This window comes from Vulpes vulpes, chromosome 13 (genome assembly GCF_048418805.1).
Source record: "Vulpes vulpes isolate BD-2025 chromosome 13, VulVul3, whole genome shotgun sequence".
Lineage (NCBI taxonomy): Eukaryota > Metazoa > Chordata > Mammalia > Carnivora > Canidae > Vulpes > Vulpes vulpes.
In genome coordinates, this window is record NC_132792.1 from 144,482,000 (window position 1) to 144,507,274 (window position 25,275).

At 36.4% G+C, this 25,275-nt stretch overlaps 1 protein-coding gene across 1 annotated transcript in view; it reads right to left on the bottom strand.

Moving 5' to 3' along the window:
- The window catches only part of RGSL1 (regulator of G protein signaling like 1), a 68,029-nt gene that overhangs the window by 9,394 nt on the left and 33,360 nt on the right, over positions 1-25,275 (bottom strand). The window contains exons 11-16 of the mRNA XM_072733679.1: positions 12,337-12,442; positions 10,377-10,570; positions 9,548-9,665; positions 8,995-9,103; positions 6,832-6,961; positions 3,073-3,247 (exon numbers count right to left, since the gene is read on the bottom strand). Of these exons, the coding sequence (XP_072589780.1) occupies positions 3,073-3,247; positions 6,832-6,961; positions 8,995-9,103; positions 9,548-9,665; positions 10,377-10,570; positions 12,337-12,442 (832 nt within the window). The remainder of the gene's footprint in view (positions 1-3,072; positions 3,248-6,831; positions 6,962-8,994; positions 9,104-9,547; positions 9,666-10,376; positions 10,571-12,336; positions 12,443-25,275) is intronic.

The following is a 25,275-nucleotide window of genomic DNA, read 5'->3' on the forward strand; positions in this document are numbered from 1 at the left end:
AAGATTTTCCCATTAGAATCTTGTTTTGCATACCTATTCATTTATTTAACCAGTGGACATTTATAAAGGCTTACTCTATGCCAGGTGCAGTTCCAAGAGCAGGGATTCAGCAGTGAACATGGTAAACAAAGTCCTGTTTTTCTTTTTAGTTGTCCAAATGCACTTCTTTCACCTACCATCCTATTTCTTAACTCTTATTTGTGTTTTGTCTGCCATCCAGATTAGTTTCTAAGATCTTAGAGAATAGAGAGCACGTCTTAATTTTCTTTTGTATCTCTAATTCCAAATCCAGTGCCCAAGAACAAGGTGCGATCAGAAAGCAATTGTGGAACTGAGTGAATGCCTCATGGGGGTGCAGTGGAAGATCTTTTAACCAAAGTACCCTAACTAGTGTGCTGAATTATCAGGCGCTCTGCACTTCTGAAAATACATTGAGTGATGCCTATGACATGCTCACTATATACACTGGTGTACCTTCTGTGATACACTCACATTTTCTCAATGAGTTGAGGCGATATATACTGAGAATTACTCATGTTTCTTTTCAAATATTTTTGCTATTGTACTTGTTACTATAATTTGAATGCATAAAGATCAATAAAATAAAAAAAAAGATCAATAAAATATGAACATAAAAGGAAAAAGTATTTGTTGTTTCTGTGAAAATAAATTTGAATGTGTTGGAATGTTCCAGTAAAGACAAGCTACTTTTTAAAAAGTTACTATCAAGCTAGATGTGACATAGCAATTTAAGATTTTGAAAAAACAAGTATAAAAATCCAGAAGGATTAAATTTCCTCTAAATTCTCACTCTACTTTAAAGAGAGAAAAATTAGAATTAGCAGATAGCATTTTGGATATAGTTTATGCAAGAAATATATGTGGATTTCCAACTAGAGGAATGGCTTTGACTTTATATTTGACTTTATATCAAAAGTTTGATGGTGAGTGAAAATATATTAGTATAATTTAACATAATATCTATTTAAGTATGGATGTTCTTCATAAAATTAAAAATAGATTTACCATATGATCCAGGAATCCCACTACTGGATATTACCCGAAGAATACAAAAATTCAGAAAAATATATGTACCCCTATGTTTGTTGCAGCATTATTTATAATAGCCAAATTAATGGAAGCAGCCCATGTGTCCATTGACAGATTAATGGCTAAAGAAAGGTGTGGTATATTTATACAATAGAATATTGCTCAGACATAAAAAAAATGAAATCTTACCATTTTTAACAACATGGATGGAGATAGAGGGTATAATGCTAAGTGAAGTAAGTCAGTCAGAGAAAGACAAATACCACATGATTTCACTCATATTTGGACTTTAAGAAACAAAACAAACAAACAAAAAAGAGACAAACTAAGAAACAGACTCTTAGCTATAAAGAACAAACTGATGGTTACCAGAGGGGAAGTGTGGGGAATGAGTTAAATAGGTGATAAGAATATACTTATCATGATGAACACTGAATGATGTATAGAATTGTTTCATCAATATATCCTAAACCTGAAACTAATATAACACTGTATGTCAACTCTACTGGAATTAAAAATTTTTTAAAAGCTAATCAATCAGAGGCAAGCAAAAACAATAATAATAATGATACACAATGAGTGAAGTAATATAGAAGATTGAGTAACCTGTATGTATGTATGTACAGGAGACTTCCAACTTACATCAATTTAAAAATCATTTATGCATTTCCATCTTTATTTCAAAATTAGTTTAGGACTTCTGATAGTTCTCAAAAAAAAAAAAAAAAACACCTACCACATTCTAAAACAAAGACTCATAAGGCTATCGAGTCATTCTACTTTATATAAGATACCTAATCATGTAGTACATTATTTCTACAGGTGAAATGTATTCCAGATTTCAAATCAGTATTCCAGGAACATGCCATTTCTGATAGTGGCAAAGATGTTCCCATTGATGAGGATGGAGAAAGAAGTGGAGACTCATTTCTCTGATAGTCACTTGTTTCTATATGCAAATATTCAAGAGAAATTTTAAGTCAATTCTTTCGGAGGGGCTAGATCCAGGTTCTCAACTGTGCTGCACATTAGAATCACATGAGCAGTTTATGAAAATACCAGTTCCCAGGCTCCATACTGGACCAGTGAAATCCAAGTCTCAGGGATGTTGGCATTGGCAGTATTCACAAGTCCCCAGTGATCCTGTACCAGGGTTGAGAACATTGACTAACTCCTCTACTCCAGTATGGTTGTTTTGCAAATTCAGGCCCTGGGCTCAGAAATTGGAGAACTGTACACATGAGACACACTTGGTTAAGAATATTTCTAAGTAGAGGGGTGCCTAGGTGGCTCCATCACTTAAGCTTTGGACTCTTGATTTTGGCTCAGGTCATGATCTCAGGGTGGTGAGATCGAGTCCCATGTAGGGCTCTGTACTGTGTGTTGAGCCTGCTCCGGATTCTCTCTCTTCCTCTTCTTCTACCCCTCCATCCCCCTCAAAAAGAAATATTTCTAAGTAGAAACCACACTGATCAACAGTAAGAATTATATAACCCAGACCAGAAAGATGTTTTGCTTCATATATTTCACCAAAAGCTGAAACAGAATGATCTCCAATTTTTTCCTACTACTTGCTTTTTCATAAGATGGATGAATAAAGCAAGGAATTTTATATAGATATAGTTATCTGTTTAATGTCATGCATACACACAGACACACACAATTTTTATTATTATAATTCTTTGCTCTAACTAAAGAATTATTGGCCCTATGGTGCTACGTAAGAGGATTTCTATCATATTAACAAATAATAGGGGGGGAAAATGCTCCAGTTCCTGAGTATAAGTATCATTTCAATAGTTCAATCACTTCAATATTGGCAACTCCAGGATACTGAAGAGCTTCTAGGACCTAAAGGGAAGAATGGGAGAAAGTGATACAGTGACGGAATTCAATGAGATTTTCAGTTGGATATTCCTGCCTGGCAGGGCTGAAATCACTGCTCCACTTACAGGCCCCTCCAGTCTTTGCTGGATGGTACTAACCAGGGAAAGTCATGATCAGGAGAGATGGGAAACTTACTTCTCCATTTCAGAAAAAAAATATAAATCATTGATTGCAAAGTTGACAGTGATAATTCTGTGGCCAAATATACGGCGCTTCATAAGGATTATATCACCATTCTCAAGGTCTGCACTCCGGACATTTGTGGCATATGTGGTTGGACGTCCTGATGAATTTGGTGATGTGGAGAAATCTGAGAGAGAAAGAGGAAGGAATTAAAATCTAGTTTGAGCAAGTCCCTCTTAAACTTGAAGGCTTTGGCATGGGCATAACAAAATGAAGAAAGGAAACTATGGACCAATCTTTGGGCCTATTGAAATAGTGATTTCCTACCCTTGGGCTCAACCTTTACTTTGACTTGAAGGACTGCTGAAAAAGCCGTTTGCTCAGATGGTATGACCACATACATACCAAAAAAAAAAAAAAAGAAAGAAAAAAAAAAGAAAAGAAAAAAATCAAATGAGTGCTGAAAAGTGTTTTCCTGGTACTTGTCTCATAGGAATATAATTGCACCGTAGTTATGCTAATCCCTAACATTTCTGCAGAAACTGAATATGCAGATGTGACCTTCAAAATGGAGTCTGTGGTTCTGACAACACTTGTTCTAGGTTTATCAAGGTAAGTAATTTAGAAGGAAACTGGGAAAGCAGCACAACAAAAAGCCAAAACATCAAGAGTATAGAAGTTTATTAAAGAAAAAGAAAGTAGGGTGCTAGAGTAGAAAACAGACAGAAATGAGCAAAGAAAAACATTGAAGATTCAAGAAGGTTTGGATTGTGCCTCAGAAAAATATGACACTTTAGAAAGGTTCTTGACTAGGATATATATATAAAGAAATACATTCATAGGGATTTAGGGCTAAGAAGATAAGAGTTTTGCGCTGTTTCAGGCAAGTAGATCCTGGTTAATTGACTGGCCAGGTTAAGAAAATTGTCTAATTCAGCTCTAGAATTTACTATTCTTCCTATAAAATCTATTTTTCTGGATATCTGTTCAGGAATCATTGATGTGGGTGTGGTGCTTCCTGTGGTGTAAGTGGCATTCCTTTTGGAGCAGTGTTATATATTGGGTGGGAGGGTACTACAACATTGTATAAATAGCTAGAACCTATTTTATGTCCCAGACCCCATACTAGGTCCTAGGGTTACAGCACCAAATAAAGCAAAGGCTTCTTCTTTTTATCTTGCAATCTCGCTTTATCTCTTAGACTTGAGTTTGAAGGGGGAAAAAAAAGTTTGCATAGTAGTGGAAGTTGGTATGATAGGGATTTTAGGAAAACGGTGTGCTAAATCCACTCAAGAAATCTGGGAGCAGTGATAAACCAGCTATGACAGGGGAGCGGGAGACTTGATTTGTAGTATTTGCTGATTTCTGTAATAAATACTCCCACCATAGTTGATTTCAAGCTATCAATGGCTCACAAAATGTCCTGAATATTTAACAGTTCATTCTCAATTGGGTTAAGATTGTCAGGTTGGATTATTTTTTTAAACTAAGACCCAACTCCATGCTAGTTACAAGAGGAGCACTTTAAATGTATGTCATAAATAGGTTATAAGTAAAGGAAATGAAAAAGATAATACATACTAACATTACTAAAAAAAAGCTGGAGTGGTTATTTTAATATCAGACAAAGTAGATTTCAGAGAAAAGAATACTATCAAGGATAAACAAAGTGGGTTTTTTTTTTTGTAATGATAAGTGGATTAATTGATTGAAGGACAGAAAAGTCTAAATGATAGTGAGAGAAAGCAGACCACTGGTAGGTAGATCTCCCACCGAGTTACAGAAGCATTCTTCTTGGGCTATTCTCATACAATGCTAAGGATGTGGGAAGTTGAATTATGTCTGAAATTGGACTTTGTACCATTCTGGGGAATAAGGGTTTGAACTAATTTTATTTAAAAAAGGAAACAAAAGAGCTAGAGCTATTCTAAAATCCTAAATGTTTGTGAAGCAGTTCGTAAAACAAATTAGAATTTGTTTTTACATTTTACATTTTATATTATAAAATATATTATTTATATTATATATTTTGCAAAAATATATGTAATTTTGAAAATTAGAAAATATAATATTAAAATTAAAATTCCAATAGAAAAATAGACAAAGGACATAAGCAATTCAAAAAGGAATACAACTGACCAACAAATAAAGGAGTTCAATTACTAAAGAAATATACATAAGAACAGCACATTAGTTTTCACTTACCAGATTGACAGTTTTTTAAAAGTGCATAATACTCCATGTTGGTGACCATGTGGCACTTATATTGTTGGTGAAAGTTTAATTAGTGTAGTCTTCTTGAAGGACTGAAATGTAACTTTTTAACCATTTACCCATTTCTCCCATTTTAAAGGATTTATCTCATAGAAATACATGATTGCAAAATCTGTATGTTTTGTAGCATTACTTTTTTAAAGGATTTTATTTACTTATTTGACAGAGAGAGAGAGAGAGAGCTCAAGCAGGGGGAGTGCAGGCAGAGGGAGAGGGAGAAGCAGGCTCCGCGCAGAGCAGAGACCAGATGTGGGGCTCCATCCTAGGATCCTGGGATCATGACCTGAGCCGAAGGCAGACCCTTAATGGACCCAGCCACTCAGGCACCCTAAGCATTATTTGTTATGGTGACAATTGGAACAACTTAAAAGTCATCAAAAGAGATGAAGGTGATGGGCATTAGGAGGGCACTTGATGTAATGAGTACTGGGTATTATATGCAACTGATGAATCACTAAACTGTACCTCTGAAACTAACATTACATTATATGTTAATTTAAATTTAAAAGATTAAAAAAAAAGAGAGATGAGATTTATCATTATCAATTCCTTCAGTATTGTCTCAGATACTTTCACCATCTCATTAATCTTAATGAATCATAATCATTAATCTCCAGTCCAACTGGCCTGATTGCAGTTCCTGGAATGTGCCACACTCTTTGTTATTTTTAGCATTCAATGCAGACCTAGAAATTGCTCCCTGCCTATTTTGCCTGTCTAACTTGCTCATTCCTGAAGACAAATTTATGTCATTTTCTAGAAGTCTTCCCTGATCCTTCTCCTTGACTAATTAGGGTCTCCCTACAATTATCAGTGGGATCACTCACCACATAATAATAGCAATAACACTGGCTAACCCTTTTATAGCAATGGGTAAAGATACTTTGTGTGTATGAACTCACTTAACCCTCACAACAATCTATGACATGAGCACCCATCCCATTATTATTACCATTCTACAGAGGAAAAAACTGAGGCACAAAATCACTTTGACAAAGTCCTTTAGTTCAAAAATGGCATATTCAACCCAGGAAATTTGGCTTCAACATCTGTGGCTCTTACTTTCTGTCCTGCCCTCAAAACTTAAGTGCCATGAGGACATGTCCTGTACTATATGTTTACTACTGTATCCCCAGCACCTGACAAAGTTCCTGCCACATAGTGGATTCTCAAAAAGTGTGTTGAATGAATAAACTGATAAGCGAGGTAGTTGAATAAATCTATACAATGGACAATAGTTTTGTGAAATGTAAGATTTTGCTGCGCTTTAGATTAGTCATTCCCTACCCTTTGCTGGCTCTGTGAGCAGAAGCCACTGGACTTACATCCTGTCTAAGCAGTCTTGAGCTTGGTTTTGCACCCAGGACCTGGAGTTCTTGGTAGACCCCAGGCTAACACAGGCATGACATAAAGCAAGAGCTCTGCAGCTTCTTATGTGGACTAACCCCTGTGTCCAAAGTATCAACAGGAAAGACAGTGAATAGTGAAGTGACTTACTTTCCTTGTTATTTTGCACTTCTAGGTGAAGATATTCTTCAAATTCGTGGCACTTCCTGGGATCAGACATAAATCTGCGGTACTTGCAAAAGCTCTTAATAAAGCTAATCATTTTTATCCAGCCTCTCTTCTGGGGAAAGAGAAAGGGGTAGGCCCCAATCATTAGTATAGCTGCTATTTGCTGAAAGTCTACTATATGCCATAAACTTGACATTCATTATATTTCATCCTCACCACACCTGCTCTATACGGAATAATCTTTAGTTCCAATTTAAAGGTGAGGAAAAACAGGTCAGGGAATTATATGCCTTCCCCAAATGAAGCAACTACTGAGCAGAAGATTCTGGCTTTACCCAGGCATGGGGCCATTGGCAATGCTGTCTACCACAGTTTTTCAACAATAAGATTTAAGATGCCAAAATTAGAAAAGAGAGTGTGAAAGCTAAAAATAGGGAGAAACAGAGGTAGGAGAAAAGCATAATTCACAAGAAGGGAATAATGGTTGGGGAAAATCGGAAATGTTGAAGAAATAAAGGAATGAATAATATCATTTCTAATGATTAAAAAAGTATAATTATGTGCACATACACCACACACCCACACACACATCTTATAAGTTCCTTATCTGTTTCTTAATACCCAGTGACTATTCTGTACTTCATTTATCCCTTGACAAATTGATATTTAGACTCAGAAAGAATCTTAGTGATCAACTAGTTCAGTTGTCTTATTCTACAAAGAGGGATCCTCAATGCAAGCATGGATTTAGAGAGCCAGTAGTGAAATACAAGAGTCACTGGATTTGGGATCAAAAACTTTGAGTCTGGAGTCTAGCTTCTCCCTAATTGTGTAATTTGGGTCAGTTTACTTAATCTATGTCTTGTTTTCTCCATGTGTAAGATAGAAACAACAACCTTCAGGGTTGTGGTGAGGGTTAGTGATTTTATATGTAAACTCCAATGCAGGGTTTGGTACAAAGTAGGCACTAAGTACATATAGGTTTCTTTTTATCTTTTCTTATCTAAGAGCAACTTGAAGACCTGAAATTAAAATGAAGTCTCCTGGTTCTGGGTGCAATATTCTTTTTAATGTCCCACAAGAGCATTCATGGTACCCCAACACAGAGTTGACTTAGGCATGGAGGGGAAAAGACAGGAGAAAAGAGGAAGGCATAGGCATTGTTTTCAGAAAAAGCATGATTTTTGGAGTCAGAGTTGGGCTCAAATTTTTCTGATACTAACCAACTCTACAACACATTGAGCAAGTGATTATTTAAAGGAGCATGTATTTTTTTTCTCAAATCATATAAAGAGACTTTCCTGAGTAAAATTCCTATCTGAGAGAGCATGTGTCTTAGTGGATAGGGGTCTGAAGTACACTGTACCTTACTGAGAATCTTCTTTGTAAAGATGGAATTTAATTATTGCCATTTTCTTATAAAACTATATTTTGGAAAATTGTACACTATCAATTAAAATGCTTTTCCAAGCTGGAAAAGAATTCTATCTCTTTTTTCTTTCTTCTTTCTTTCTTTTCTTTCTTTCTTTCTTTCTTTCTTTCTTTCTTTCTTTCTTTCTTTTTTTACTGTTTGCATGGAGAAAGAAGGAGTTAAATAATTGATAAGTTTGGAAGAAGAAAATGGATGTGTTCTACTCTAAGCCCTCTACATTCCCTCTTTGGGAATGGCTTGTTTGTAGGATGCCTGTGTTTAGGCCTACCCTTCGTCATTCAGTAAGGGGTTCACCCAGGTAGGTGGAGGCCTAAGTTGTTATGTTATGGCAGTGGCTGCACATGTAACTAAGTTTAATTTGGATGCAGGGAAGATTATCAAACCCATTGGGCTTTATGGCCAAATCCATGTCCTTCAAGCTAGCTTTTAGCAGTAAAAAAAAAAAACTGACCTTTTGATCTCCTTGTATCTGACCCGGTGTCTATCCCTCAATGGGTTCTCATCACAGAGAAATGAAGATAAAGATTTTTCTTAAAATCCAACTGTAACAATTTTCTTTGAGCCTAAGAGTCCTTTGTAAAATGTGAGTTAAGAAGCATACCCAAAAAGCAGTTGTTTTGTGAATAAATACGCTAACAATGAAACTCTGCCTACGCAGCACTTAGCACTTTTCCTATCCCCCATGTCGTGTCTTCATTGTCTTCCTCACTGACCTGGGATTCCTGCAGGTGAGTTGTGGTTTTTGAGGGCTTCTTATAAGTTTGTACGTCAGTAAGTCCTTCCTGAGGATGAGGTGGGAACAGCTCTTGGTAATCTTTAAACCTGCCAGAAGGAGATGAAGAATATCAAAGAAGGCAAACACCTGGTACATAAAAAGTAACCGTTAAGGCAAACCTATCTCAGCTTTTGGAGAAGGTCAAAGTGGGAATTGGGGAATGGCGAAACACAAATACTCTTCTTAACATTTCAGTCCTTGGCTAATGTCCTTCCTGATCAATACTGTATTGTTCTTGTTCAGGTAAATGAACTAAAGTGTGTATGTGTGTGTGTGTGTGTGTTTGTACATGTACACACATGCATATATGTGCATGCACATGCATGTGCACAGGTAAGTAGGTAGAGGATTCAAGATAAATTTGACTTTTCTCTTGTAGGGAAGCTCTGGCAGTGAACTATAACAATAAATTCGAAACTCCCTAGAGTCCTATGGCTCTAAGAAGCCAATGAGCAGCTCCAGAATCATCACCTTCGCTGAGCAATACTCACCACTTTTCTTCCAGAGATTTCATGACAAAGCCCTGTAGCATAAACAATGTGGTTGTGCTGACATGACGCATGTGAGAGATTTCTTTGATAATAGGAGCATCACACTGCAGTATTTCTTCTAAAAAATGCAAGAGAGAGGAAAAAAGTCATCATTTTCTTGTCTACCTTTTCTGAGGTAGCTGGTATGTTTTTCATGGGATTATGCTTACCTCCCTTTTCCCCCTCTAGGATTATAGATTAACAATTTATTTGCAAATTCTGTTTCTGGCCATGGGTCAGATTGCCCCCCCCCTTCACAGACAAGTAAACAAAATTTAGGACACAAAGATTTTCAAGGAGACTGTTTTTCCCAGTACAACTCTCTCTACAACCTACTCCAGGTGACCACTCCAACTTTACATACAGCTAACTTTTGCTTTTGTATTTAAATTACTGTCTAGTTGATTTAAGGGTCAAATGAATTAAGTTTGAATTCAATTTCTGTGTTTCATCTTCCTCATTAGTAAAATGGAGCTATTCATTCCTACCTCTCAGAGATTAAATAAAATTCTATTTTCAGTACAAAATATAATTAAATGAGAGGATGGATATATTTCACATATAAGTACAAGTGTCTTGCACTTGGCTTCTCATACTAGTATTTATTTTAGATTTATAATTGTTGCTCTCTGCTTTTACTGACCCTCTTAATCTTTGTCTCAGTTCTACCCATGTGGTCACTGCTCTGTTCCTATCTTACAGGGGGCACATGAGACAGGTTCTCTGTCAAACACTTCTCCTAAGAGGCTAAAGGGAAAAGGAAACCATATCTGGAGAAAAGGATGCATACCAGCAGAGACTTTGCCATGGAAGAAAGTCTTGATTATATTTTCAAAGAGAGACTTGTACATTTTTTCATTTGTCTCAATACTGATCTTATGTATGGCTACCAGGAATTGCAAGGGGCTTTCAGCCTTCCGTTCTTTGAGAAACTCCCTGAAGAACTCCAAGTGGTGTGTATTTAGGAGGACTTCTGTTAAGTTTCTGGAAAATAAAAAAGCATCATTGTTGAAGAGAAAAGGACGGTGACCCTAGATTCTGCTATTAGGGAATGGGGAAGGGCATCTCCAAGACTTTAGCCATGCGTGAAAAGGAGAGTGAATAAATTGGTTACTATGCCCATTTCCTTGGAGATAAATTTAAACTTTTATATATCTACCCTGAGCTTTGTCCAATCATTTGACAACCCTAGTGGAAAAGAAGGAGAGGTATTTTAAAGGAGATAATGTCCCCCCACCCTGCCCCACCCAAGGAAACCCTCTTTTTACACTGCAGATTCCAAGCAAACTTTAAATGGCACTCATATCAGTGAGTCAGAGCATGAATGATCAGTTGTTACTGATAAATATTTCTAAATTTCTTTTGCTGACTTATTCTTTCACATTTCCTTAATTATAGGTGCTCCTAAGGTTTTATCCTCAATCTTGTTTATTTTTGCTTTATGACTTTTTTTCCCTAGGTAATATCTGCATCCTCTGGGTTTCCAGTTTTCATTGATATGAAGAAGTGGTGTCATTTCATTTTGATTTTCGTTGATACCATATCTCTAATTCTCATGACCTCCCCTTCAAAATTACAACTTCCTATTCAACCTCATCCTTGTCATAGTTATTATTTAAACCTTTATACCTACATCCACATGTTGTCCAACTTATTCTCCCTCCTTTATATAACTACCTCATTAAACATGACATGGCTGACAGACACAAAAAGATGCTCAACATCAGTCATCATCAGGGAAATACATCAGGGAAATACAAATCAAAACCATGATGCGATACCACCTCACAGCTGTAGAATGGCTAAAACGAACAACATAAGAAATAACAGGTATTGGTGAGGATGAAGAGAAATGGGAATCCTCTTACACTTTTGTTGGGAATGCAAACTGGTACAGCCACTCTGGAAAACAGTATGGAGGTTCTTCAAAAAGTTAAAAATAGAGCTACCTTATGATCCAGCAATTGTAGTAGTAGGTATTTACCCAAAGGATACAGAAATACAGATTCAAATGGGATATATGCACCCTGATATGTATAGCAGCATTATTAACAACTGCCAAACTATGGAGAGAGCCCATATGTCCATCAAGTAATAAATGGATAAAGATGTGAGTATATATATATATATCTATATATATATATATATTATTACTTAGCATCAAAAAAGCATCAAAAATAATATATATATATAGCATCAAAAATAATATATATATATATTATTACTTAGCATCAAAAAAAAATCTTGCCATTCACAATGATGTGGATAGAACTAGAGAGTATAATATACTCAGTGAAATAAGTCAGAGAAGGACAAATATCATATGATCTCACTCATATGTGGAATTTAAGAAAGAAAACAGATAAACAATGGGAAGGGGAAAAATAAGAGGAGAAAGGGGAAAAATAAGAGGAGAAAGAGGAGAAAGGAATCAATCCTTTAATGGAGGGAGGTGGGTGGGGCATAGGCTAGATGGGTGATGGATATTAAAGAGAGCACTTGTGATGAACACACTTATGTAAGTGATGAATTACTGAATTCTACTCCAGAAACCAATATTGCACACTATATATTCACTAAAATTAAAATAATTAAAAATAAAATACAAAGTGTGCCTGTGTGTATGTATGTGATATATGGAAAGAAGTAAAAAGCCCAAACACAGAAAGATAATTTCAGCATTAAACATGTTGAGATTAAAGAGAGCTTGTGTCTAGAGACCATTGCTGTAGCTAGATCCTATGTCTTACCTGGGTCTTAACGAGGGCTTCCTTATACCAGTCTTTCTGAAGAAAGACATTTTCCTATATGAGGGTGAAAGCACCTTTGGTTCTCTGACAATTTCCACTGCAAAATCTAATGAAAAATCATGAAGTTAACACCCTGTTATAAAGAACATTTCAGAGAATAAAAAGGCAGAAATTAAAAAGGATATTTATCAGGGGATCCCTGGGTGGCTCGGCTGTTAGGTGCCTGCCTTCGGCCTAGGGCGTGATCCTGGAGTCGCGGGATTGGGTCCCGCATTGGGGCTCCTGCATGGAGCCTGCTTCTCCCTCTGCCTGTGTCCCTGCCTCTCTCTCTCTCTCTCTCTCTCTCATGAATAAATGAATAAAATCTTTAAAAAAAAGGATATTTATCAGACACTGCATGCATGTGGAAAAACCCCACAGTCCCCACAACTGCCAGCATCTTAGGCCATTACTGCTGAAAAGAGACTTAGGGATGATTTTTACCCCTGACTTCAGTCCACATTGTGTTTTTTTAAGTCTGTTGACCATTAGGCCAAGAACTCACCCTCCTCAGAAGACACCTAAGACCAAATCTATTTTATTTCTCATTTTAACACCAAATGTCATCTATCCTTCCCCTAACCAACCATTTTGACCAGATCATACTAGTCAAGTATGACATTCAGTCTGCCTTGACACCTCTAATATCCTATCCTAAGCCCTTTCACTTGCCCTCTGGAACTCCTGCTCTGTAATCAGCAAACTCTCACATAGTTTTTAGCTCTTTGTTAAATGTTCCCTCTATCTTCTTGCTTTAACTGGAATCATTCTCTTTTTTTTTTTCATTTTTTTTTCATTCTCTTTTCTGAGAACACTGCTTCCACTGCAAGCTTCTTAAAAGATAGTCTATCACACCATATATAGTTTAGAGTGCATGTTTGGCTCCCTATTGCCATATAAAAACCATTATTTTAAAAAGTATATTCAAATAATTCTATTGAAGAATAATAGATTCCAAGGATCTCAGTATCTTCGGAAAGTCCTTTGAGATGAATATTGTAGAAGAAAATATACAACTCTCAACTAACTAAGGGAAGGATGACATATTACTTATCTTACTCCTAGAAATTAGAAGATGTCCCAGTTATATAGTCAATGCTTTAAAATGTTTATTAAATAGTATATAGTCCCACAGAAAATATTTGTATGGTTTGGTAACACCTTCAGTGATAGCACACAAAAAAGATAGAAAGCTATGAAAGTAAAGTATATTCTGGTTCTAAATAAATGCAGTTGAATAGGTGAAAAAATAAAATCCAGACTATGGAAGACTAGATACTAAAAAAATATCCACACAAAAGAAACTCAAAAACTTTCCAATACAAAAACATATAAATGCTGGATAAAAAAAATCACACGGCTTTATTTATCTTTTTAAAAATATTTTATTTATTTATTTATTTACTTAATAAATAAATAGAAAGAGGCAGAGACATAGGCAGAGGGAGAAGTAGGATCCACGCAAAGAGCCTGATGTGGGACTTACTCACAAGACTCCAGGATCACGCCCTGAGGTGAAGGCAGATGCTCAACCGCTGAGCCACCCAGGGATCCCAAAATAACACGTTTTTAAACTCATATGTAAACTTGTAGAAAATTATAACAAAACAAAATGAAAACATAGAAATTAGAAACAAAGAGGATATTAGAAACCAGAAAGTTAAACTGACACCCTGGAGGTATTTGTAGTGTTAAAACCACAATAGGGGGCAGCCTGGGTGGCACAGTGGTTTAGCACCACCTTCAGCCCAGAGTGTGATCCTGGGGACCGAGGATTGAGTCCCGCGTCGCCTGATTATCCCTCTGCCTGTGTCTCTGCCTCTCTGTGTGTGTGTCTTTCCTGAATTTAAAAAAAAAAAAAAATCTTAAAAAAACCCCACAACGCAATAGGTCAGAAGACAAAAGCCCTGGCCTTTAGAAAATGGACACAAAAAACTTGGCACTGCATGTATTCTCAAGACACTTGCCAATTATGACAGTTGCTACTGAAAAATTTAACAAGGCTTTTGGCAGAGTCTCGGGGCAGAAGAAGACAGAATCGCAAAACAGCAAAGTAGAAAGGGTTCTGATAAGTACCTCAGTCTTTCAGTTGTGATCCCAAAAAGTAAGGGAAACCAGAAATAGCTCATCCATCAAAAGGAATAAAAGCCAGCTATGAACCAACTCAATCCCTAAATGAATTTAAGTTATTTGGATGCTACTAACTTAGTGAACAAGATGTAAGATAAAACCCTCTCTGGAGGAAAATAACATTACCTAGAGACTCAAACTATTGCTACAATTTTTTTTAAACCAGCAATGTGACACATAAAACAGAAATAACAAGGGATTTTAAAAGACCTGACCAAAAAACAAAGGGAAAAAAATGGTAGTTGAAATAGACATAGGGAATCCAAATATGGACTTTAAAATTACAATTATTCATATAGTTCAAGGAATTAAAAGGAGGAAAATATCAACATAGACTGAATATCATACAAAGAAAAATTGAAAAATTAAAAAAATAAATTGGTTTAATGACAAATTATACACAACAAAGAATTACTGAACTAAGAGTTAGATCAAAATAAATTATGCAGGGGATCCCTGGGTGGCTCAGCACTTGGGTGCCTGTCTTTGGCCCAGGGCATGATCCTGGAGTCCCAGGATCAAATCCCACATTGGGCTCCCTGCATAGAGCCTGCTTCTCCCTCTGCCTGTGTCTCTGCCTCTCCCTCTCTCGCTCTGTGTCTCCCATGAATAAATAAATAAAATATTTTAAAAAAGAAATTATGCAGACTGAAACATATGGAGAAAAATATGGAAATAAAAAAACTCATATAAGACATAAGCATATGACTATGTTTAATGTGTAATAAAATCATTAGAAAGAGGGAAGAAATAAAATAAATGGAGCAGAACAAATATTTGAAGAGATAATTACTGAAATTTTTCTAAAACTGACAAATGATATCAAGTCAGAAATGAAAGAAGTCCTGAAACCACAAATAGCATAAATACTGAGATCCATCTTAGTAAAATCCCATAAAAGTAAAGAAAAAAAACGGGGGGAAGAGGAATGAATAAAAGAAGTATTTCCTTCTACTAAACAATGCCACTGAAGACTTCAGACTGACTCCACAAGATGAACTAAGGAAGCTAAGAGATGGTAAAATAATATCTGTAAAGTGCTAAAAGAACATAATTCCAACAAGAACTCTACAACCTAAGACTATTCTTAACAAATAAAACCAAAATAAAGATACTTTCAAAATTCATACTAAAAGAAATGCCAAAAGGCATTCTTAGAGGCAACTAAGAGGAGCAGGAAATGATGAAAAAGAAAGAAAAAATGAATATGTGTCTAATGCTATAAACATCAGGGTGCAGGTGTCCCGGCGTTTCATTGCATCTGTATCTTTGGGGTAAATCCCCAGCAGTGCTGAGTGAAATAAGTCAATTGGAGAAGGCAAACATTATATGGTCTCATTCATTTGGGGAATATAAAAAATAGTGAAAGGGAATAAAGGGGAAAGGAGAAAAAATGAGTGGGAAATATCAGAAAGGGAGACAGAACATGAGAGACTCCTAACTCTGGGAAACGAACTAGGGGTGATGGAAGGGGAGGTGGGCGGGGGGTGGGGGTGACTGGGTGACGGGCACTGAGGGGGGCACTTGATGGGATGAACACTGGGTATTATTTTATATGTTGGCAAATTGAACACCAATAAAAAATAAATTTATAAAAAAATGAATTTGTGAGTAAGCCCACCTAAATATCGATATATAAAACAGTAATATATATGCAATAAAAGTAGTAACTTACATTAAACTTTAATATGTCAAGGATGCATTTTGAAATCTATATGGTAACCACTGAAGGAAGAAAACATGTAAAAACAACACATTAGCAAAAAGAATATATAGAATTATTAACCAAAAAAAATTTGTTATCTTAAAGAAAGCCAAGAGGAGAGGAAAGAGAACATACAGCAAAAGGAACAAATAGAAAATAGTAAGGTAGCACTTAAAACCTAAAATATGAGAAGTTACAGTGAATGTAATCATACTAAATAATTAAAAGGCAATTCTCAAATTGAATTTAACAAAAAATGCAAATACCCCAAAAAAGAGAGATTCTGCTTAAAAGAGGTTCACCTTAGATATAAAAGAAGATGTTAAAAAAAAAAAAAGAATGGAAAAGGATATAACAAGCAAACACTAGCCAGAAAGAAAGGTGATGACTATAATAATATCAGACAAAGCAAACAATAAAGTAAGAAGCATTATTAGAAATAATGATTTGCTCTACCAGGAGCTATATGATTCCAAATTTGCTTGCACCTAGAGATGTAGCCTCAAATAATGTAAAGAAAAAACTGCAAGTCTTTATTTTTTTTTTTAAGAACTATTTATTTGAGGGAGAGAGAGAGAGAAAGTAGGGGGAGGGACAGAGGAAGAGGGAGAGAGAATCTCAAGCAGACTTCCCGCTACATGTGGAGACCATCAGGGCTCAATGTCATGACCCTGAGATCATGATCTGAGCCAAATTGAAGAATTGAATGCTTAACTGAGTGAGCCATGCAGGGGTCCCAGAAACTACAAGTCTTAAAAAAGAAGGGAAAATCCTGGGTAGGGATTTAAAAATTTAATAAAAGATATTGAAAATTTGGGGCCTGGGTGGCTCAGCTGATTAAGGATCTGTCTTCGGCTCAGGTCATGATCCCAGGGTCCTGGGATAGAGCCCCACATCAAGCTCCTGCTCAGTGGGAAACCTGCTTCTCCCTCCCTGCCACTTATGTTCTCTCTCTCTCTCTCTCTCGAATAAATAAAATCTTTAAAAAAAGTTATAGAAAATCTGAACATAGTCAAATATACCTACTTGCATATACAGAATATTGGATCCAACATTACATGCCTTATAGATAATTAATTATAATAAAGAGAGTATCACAACTTAACAAAATATTTGAAATTTCAAATGAAATAATAAATTTGTAGAAAAATAACAACGTATTAAAATGACACAAGAATAAATAGAAAGTCTGAAAAGTCCTATATATTTTAAAGAAGTTAAGTTTGTAATTAAACCTCTCCCTGAGATTGAGACAAGTGTGCTTGCCCACACTATTTGTATCTAAAAGGGGAATGGAGGACCTAGTAAGATGAAGAAATGAAAATAAATAAAAGGTATAAGATTTTAGCACAGTAAATAAAACTTTTTATTGGCAGAGAGCACAATTTTTATTCACACAACGTTTGTATAAAAATCAAATAAATTTGTAGACAAATTATTAGAATTTATAATTTAGGAAAGTGGTGGAATACATGACCAATATGTGAAAATCAACTATATTTCTAAATGCCAAATACAATTTAAAAATGGAACTTTAAAAATTATACCATTTACAAGTGTATTAGGAAACATCAAAGGCCTAGAAACAAATGTGATGGAAGCTATAAAATAATATATAGAAAAACATAAAACATTTTTGAAAGAAATTAAACTTAAATAAGTGGAAAAATACACTAAATTCATTAATTAAAAAGTATAATAGGGAATGGCATCACAGAAAATTATAAGTAGAGAGCTCCGGGGTCCCACCCTCCATAAAAGCAGCTAAAGATGTGGCAAAAATGTTCAGAATCAGGGTTTTACAGAACTCTGGAATCTGGAACTTACAGTAACCAGGGGAAGGCTTAGTGAAGAAATAAGAGGCTGAATCTGGTAAGAAAGTATTGTGGTATTTTATTTTATTTTAATTTTTATTTATTTATGATAGTCACAGAGAGAGAGAGAGAGAGAGAGAGGCAGAGACACAGGCGGAGGGAGAAGCAGGCTCCATGCACCGGGAGCCTGATGTGGGATTCGATCCCGGGTCTCCAGGATCGCGCCCTGGGCCAAAGGCAGGCGCTAAACCACTGCACCACCCAGGAATCCCTATTGTGGTATTTTAAATTGTTCACCTACCATTGCCCCATCGACATCAGTGGTGGCCATATGAAAGCAGCCTACGTACAGAGGTAGCAGTATGGATCTAATTTTCAAAGAATGTGTTTGCCTCTTTTTAAATGAAGTTGTCTCTTGGCTTCCTGAAAGACTGGTACAAGGACTAGCCTTTGTTTTGCCCTATTTAGAGTGTTTTCAGGGAATGTGTGGATGGCTCAGTAGTTGAGCATCTGCCTTTGGCTCGGGTTGTCATCCTGGGGTCCTGGGATTGAATCCCACATTGGGCTCCCTGCAGGGAGCCTGCTTCTCCCTCTGCCTATGTCTCTGCCACTCTATCTGTGTCCCTCATGAATAAATAAATAAAATCTTAAAAAAATAGATTGTTTTCAGGGCTGAGAGGCATCCTATGTGACATTTGTTGAGAGCATTTATAGGCACAGGTACTGGCTATAGTAGCCTGGGCCAACAGCTGGGACATCAGACAATATAAAGCTGAGGAAAGGTGAGGTTGTAAAAGTAGATACATGAGGGAATAAGGGCTTTTAAAGCTTCCACATATCCTGGGGAATCAAGAAAGCTATTCACATGCCCAGAACTGGATGTGTGCTCAGAAAAACCATGAGAAGATCCAAAACTTCCACCTCTGGCTGAAATTCAGGGTCCAGGCAAATGGAAATGAAGGTTAAGGCAGAGTTGTAAATAGCCTGGCTGAGCAATGAAAGAGTATTCTAAAACAGCGAATCTGCCAAGACCAGTAGAATAATTTTTGTTTTGTTTTGTTTTCTTTCTTTCTGCCATTTAAGGAAACCATCAAAACACTAGTTGGCCAGAAGCTAACAGAACACAGACTTCAGTGGTCGCACATAACAAAGAATACAGACTTTACAAAAATAGTTGAGAAAAGTCACCAAAGGAAAAAACAACACTTACAAAAGCAGCAGCAGCAAACTTGAAGGAAAGGGGTAATCTGATTTTCAGAGTTGTCATATTATAACATCCAAAATGTCCAGTCTTCAACAACAACAACAACAAAAAATTGATAAGGCATGCCAAAAGCCATATATGGCCCATTCACAGTAAAAAAGAAATCAATAGAAACTGTCATGAGAAGTCCAGTCATTGTACTTACTAGACAAAAATTTTAAATCAACTGTCTTAAATATGCTCAAAGAGCTAAAAGAAAGCATGGATAAAGAACTAAAGGAAGTCAAGAGAATGGAGTCTCAACAAATAGAGTATCAATAAAAGGATAGAAACGACAAAAAGAAATCAAATAGCAATTCTGGAGCTGAAAAGTACAATAATTTTGAGCTAAATGAAATAAAGAACATTACATACCAAAACGTATGAAATGTAGCAAAAGCACTGCTCAAAGAGAAATTTATTCTTATAAATGCAGATATTGAAGAAAAAACTGTCAAATCAGTAAATGAAACTTATACTTCTAGGAACTAGATAAAGAATAGTAAGCTGAACCCAAAGTTAGCAGAAAAACAGAATAAAAAAGATTAGAATGAGTGTAAACAAAATAGGGAATAGAAAACCAATGTAAAAAAAAATCACTAAGACCAACAGCTCTTTTTTGAAAAGATAAAAAAAAAAAACCTGATATTTAGTTAGACTAGGAAATAAAAGACTTAAATGACTAAAATCAGAAATGAAAGTAGAGACATTACTACCAACCTTACAGAAATAAAAAAGAGAACATTATAAGCAATTGTATGCTGATAAATTAAATAATCTAGATAAATTGAAAAAGTCTTAAAAATGAACAACTATCAAATGGAGTCAAGAAGAAATAAAAAAATTTGAACATACTATTACAAGAGACTGAATCAGTAGTGACAAACCTCTCAACAAAAAAATCAAGGACCACATGGTTTCACTGGTGAATTCTATATTATAACAGTAAGACTGTAGATCTTAACATTAAAGATAATGCAAAGAAGCTTACAGTTTAAAAAAATGAGTATCTTTATGGAGTAAAGATACTTAAAGCAATAAATGAAATCAATTTTAATTGGATTATAATTAAAAGCTCTGTTTGTTAGAGATACCATTGAGAGAGAGAATATAATCCTTATAATACATATGGCTGATAGGTGGCTCATGTATAGAATATATAAATAACCCATACAAATCAATAAAAAAGACAGAAACCAAATAGAAAAGTAGGCAAGAGACTTAAATAGGACTGTCATGTACACAGACACACATACAAAATCCAATTGAATATTAAATGAAAAGGCACTCAACATTATTATTCTATAGGGAAATAGATGTCAAAACAACAAATGAGACATCACTATATATCCACAAGAATAGCTAAGAATAAAAATTTGGCACATCAAATATTGGTGAAGTTGTGGAGCAACTGGAATTCTCATGCCCTGTTGATAAGAGCATAAACATGTGCAAACACTTTGCAAAAGTATTGAGAATTTTTATAAAAGTTGAATATATGCAGATATTATGACCCAGAAATTCTAGATACATGTTCAACAGAAATGTATTCATAGTGCGCATCAAATAATATGTACAAAGATGTTCATTAGGAGTATTAAAAAACTGAAACAACTCAAACATTCATCATTTTTGAAAGAATTAAAGATGATATATTCATATATTAGAATACTCTATAGCATGTACTCTCAATGGATGATTTTGTTTCCAACAGGTGAAAATTAGGTTTTGAGGGTCAGAAAAATTGTACTCTTTTGTATGCCATGCATATATATAGTATTTCAGTGGCACCGAAATTCATGTCTAAAGAGGCTCCTTGGGGGAACAAGAATGAAAAAAATTGAGGTGAGGGTTACACAGCTGCTCTGCATTACTAAAAATAAGTCAACAATTGCTGCCTTCAACATGACTGAATTCATAAACATAACGTTGAGTTAAAGAAGCCAGTCACGGGAGTATATTCTGCATGACTCAATTTATAAAATATCAAAAAATTATGTAAATTTTAAAAACCAGATAAAGCCAAATTACCATTACCCTTGGAAAATAGGAAAGGATTAAAAATTGGGAGGTAATATAAAAGCAACCTTTGTCCAAAAGAGCAGTTGATCAGACATATTCTTCCTTTTCCTATTCTTCACAATTATTAGTAATTACTAGAAAAGAGGAAATGGGGATTTAGAAGAGAGCAAAGAACAGAGGCTGGGTCATTTGAAATAGAAACTTTTTAATACCATATTGGGAAAAATTTAAAAATGCCATCATGCCTTGGCTCTTCATTCCCTTCTGTCAGGGAGAGCAGAGCTGAGATATTGGGATGGGGGCAGGCTAACTGCATCAGGTCACAAGATCTGTTAAGGGACTACAAGGTATACATAGAATAAAGCTATATAAACTGTACACAGGAGTAGAGCTGGAGAAACACACTTAGAATAGACATAGAAGTTCTCCCTGTGACTGTACTAATTTAATCATGCTCATTACTGTATCCTAAGCTTTTTCTGGGTCTAGAATACTGCAGTTAATGCTATAGGATTGCAGCTCAGATCCCACTCTGCCTATCCAAGTTGAAGCACTCGTTCTCCTAACCTGCTGTGAATTTTGCCTTCTGATTGTGCACAGTTGGCCCTCAGCTGGAAGAGCTGCTCAATCGAGGGTGTGAGCCTTTCATAGGAGCAGTGAACCCAGCTAACATGTATTGGCAGAAGCTAGGAGACAATGTATGGGAATAATTCTGAGGATGCTGGCTCAAAAGGGACAGAATATAAACTTGATTAAGGGAGAGTTGATTAATATGGGAGCATTCTCCTAGGATATAGGAATTAAGAGCCTGAGAGGGATCCCGGGAAGGAGTGCAACACTGCTAGGCTGACTCTTAGAAGTTTGGGGAAAGCAATGGCTCATACTAAGTAGAAATTTTAGTGGCCAAAACAAACAGGTGAGGAAGACATCAAATGGCTCATAGAACTGAGCCTGCTACAGAAGATAAACTACATAAGACTAAAAACCCCACAGGGTAACAATGTGCCACAGAGGGCTCAATCCTTTGACTAAAGTCAAGGTGGGGGCGGAAAGTCAGAAGTGCTGATAAGAGCAGCATTAGTATCACTGAGGAGCTTTTTGGTGACTTTCTGTGATGAGAAAACATCCATTTTGAGTAGCTGCCTAACATTTTGCAGTGCAACAACTCAGAGTCTGGATGTTTAGATAAGAATCCAAGCTTAGGATTTTCACCCCAAGTTCCTGCTTTGCTTTTCCTGGGGCATCTTTTAAAATGGTCATTCAAATTTGGGTCCATGAAAAATTAGTGACAGTTGCCCTAACCTCCTTATAAGTAATAGGTAATAAGTAATTTGCTCCCCTGCTTGTGCTTTCTCTCTTGCTCACTGGTGACCTCAGATGTCAGGAATGCTTTTTCCCTGGCTCATTGCACCTCATTTTGGGACTTGAAAGTAATAAATTTTGTGACTTTACTTCTTCTGTGTGAATATATAGTGCTTTTAATCAAAATGGCCCTAGAGTTTTCTCTTTCCAAAGTGGGATCTCAGATGCCAAGGGAATTACCTGCTAACCTGTGGTAGTGGCTTGTGCCTTCTCACTCATAGTCTGCATATTCTTAACACACCAACTCTGTGTTTTCCAACACATTTTTCTCTGTAGGTCAGGGCCAACTATTATTAAATTGAGGTCTCTGATAGAAATAGAAATCAAATCCCAAAATCATAGAGATAAGGTGGGAGCACTTTGTTGCCAGAAGTAAAGAAGGTGCTACTTTTATAATGAACAATAAAGTGGCAGTAGAACAACAGAGTGGCAGCTAGGAGGACCTGACCCTCAGAAAGTTGTAGGTATGGTTAATAGAACATAGTATTCCTAGAGGCTAAATAGGCAGCCAAAAAAGTTCCCGCTTAATATATACAACTAAAAGACACCAAGGAAAAATGACTGAGAGCACTTGCACCAAAGAAAGTCACAATCTCTTGCTCAGTTTCTTTCTTTCTTTTTTTTTTTTATGATAGTCACAGAGAGAGAGAGAGGCAGAGACACAGGCGGAGGGAGAAGCAGGCTCCATGCACCGGGAGCCTGATGTGGGATTCGATCCCGGGTCTCCAGGATCGCGCCCTGGGCCAAAGGCAGGCGCCAAACCGCTGCGCCACCCAGGGATCCCGTCTTCTTCAGTTTCTAAACCTGAGTCAATTTTTAGACCTGAGATGCACTGACTGAAGAAAGGTCTCCATGAAGGAAGACCCTACAACATTATAGAAAGTGAATTCTAATCATACTCATAGTCCCTCTCCAATGGGGCCTTTATTTTAAAGACTATTGAACACAAGGTCCTAGTTAACACTATTTGGATCCCCAGAACGTCATCATGGAAGCCACTAGAGAAGAGACTTATGAAAATTAGGTAATAAGTGGAGTCCTGGCCCAGGTACATCTCACAGTAGGAACAGTGTGGGTCCACTGGGTCCACAGATCCATTAAGTAGTCATTTCTCCAATCTCTAAATGTGTATTGGAATGGAATTACTTGGTAGTTGACAGGATCTCCATATTATTTCCTTGGTCTAAGGAGTAAGAGCTATTATGGTGAGAAAGATCAAGTGGAAGTCTCTGAAACTCTTTCCATGCTCCTAGTCAAGATAATAAAAAACAATATCATATTCTGGGGATAATGGCAGAGATTAAAGCCACCCTTAAAAACTGAAAAGATGACTTCATATCCTAAATAGTTAAGTTATAAAACCATTACTAAGGGCAGAACAAGACATTTGTCAGCATGAAAAGGGAGAAAGCCACAAATTGCAGGTAGGGTAAGGGGGACTTCCCCACAGAAGTACTGCCCTACACTTGGTGCTGAAGCTCAAGCTGAGTGAGGAGAACATTCACATGAAGGGCAACTTGGATTGGAGAATTCAGAACTCAGGCAGGATGAGGAGGCATCCACATAAAGGGAGGCCTAGCATTTGGGGTTCAACTAGGGTGAGAAGGGCACCCACATTGGGGCACAAAGGAGCAGATCAGGATGAAGTGTGGAAACTTGAATAGAATGAGAAAGACAGGGACACCTGAGTGGCTCAGTCAGTTGAGAATCTGACTCTTGATTTTGGCTCAGGTTGTGATTTTGAGATCATGGGATCAAGCCTGGCATCTACAGGGGAAGATCCTAGGAGGCACCATATAATTAAGTGATTAAAGGAAATATTACCAGTAATGGAAAAAAGCAAAATGGTGCACCACCTACTGCACTGAGAAGGACTGCAATGATATTTCTGAATGGATAATCCAAGTTTAAACATGAGAAAACACCAGACAAATTTATTGAGAGACATCTATAAAAATAACCTTGCAATTTTTAAAAATGTCAAGGATATAAGAATCAGAAAATTTGAGGAACTGTTCCAGATAATAGACATTTGGTGAGACTTGAACATAGCCTGAAAATTAAATGTAGTAATACATCATTGTTAATTTCCTGATTTTTCTTAAGTTCACAGTCTAGAGGCATAGGCTTACTAAAAGACTGAGACCCAGGACTATAGAATGCTTGCCCTTCCCCCACACCTCACCACCACAGTACTAATGGCCCATTTACAGCAGTTCCTTTTACCTTGTACATCATGTCCTGATATTAGGACAAAAAAATATGAGGCATACCAAAAGGAAAAAGCCCCATAATTTAAAGAGAAGAGCAAACATAAGAAGCAAACATGACAGGGATTTTGGAATTATCAGACTAGGAATTTAAAACTATGACTAATATGCTAAGGGCTCTAATAGATAAAGTAGATAACATGCATGAACAAATGGGCAAAGTAAGCAGAGAGATGGAAACTCCAAGAAAGAACCAAAAAGAAATGCTAGAGATCAAACCACTGACAGAAATTAAGAATGTCTATGGTGGGCTCATTGATAGATTAGAAATAGCTGAGCAAACATATCTGCACTTGAAGATATCTCAATAGAAACCTTTAAAACTTAAAAACAAAGAACACAAAGAGACTGAAA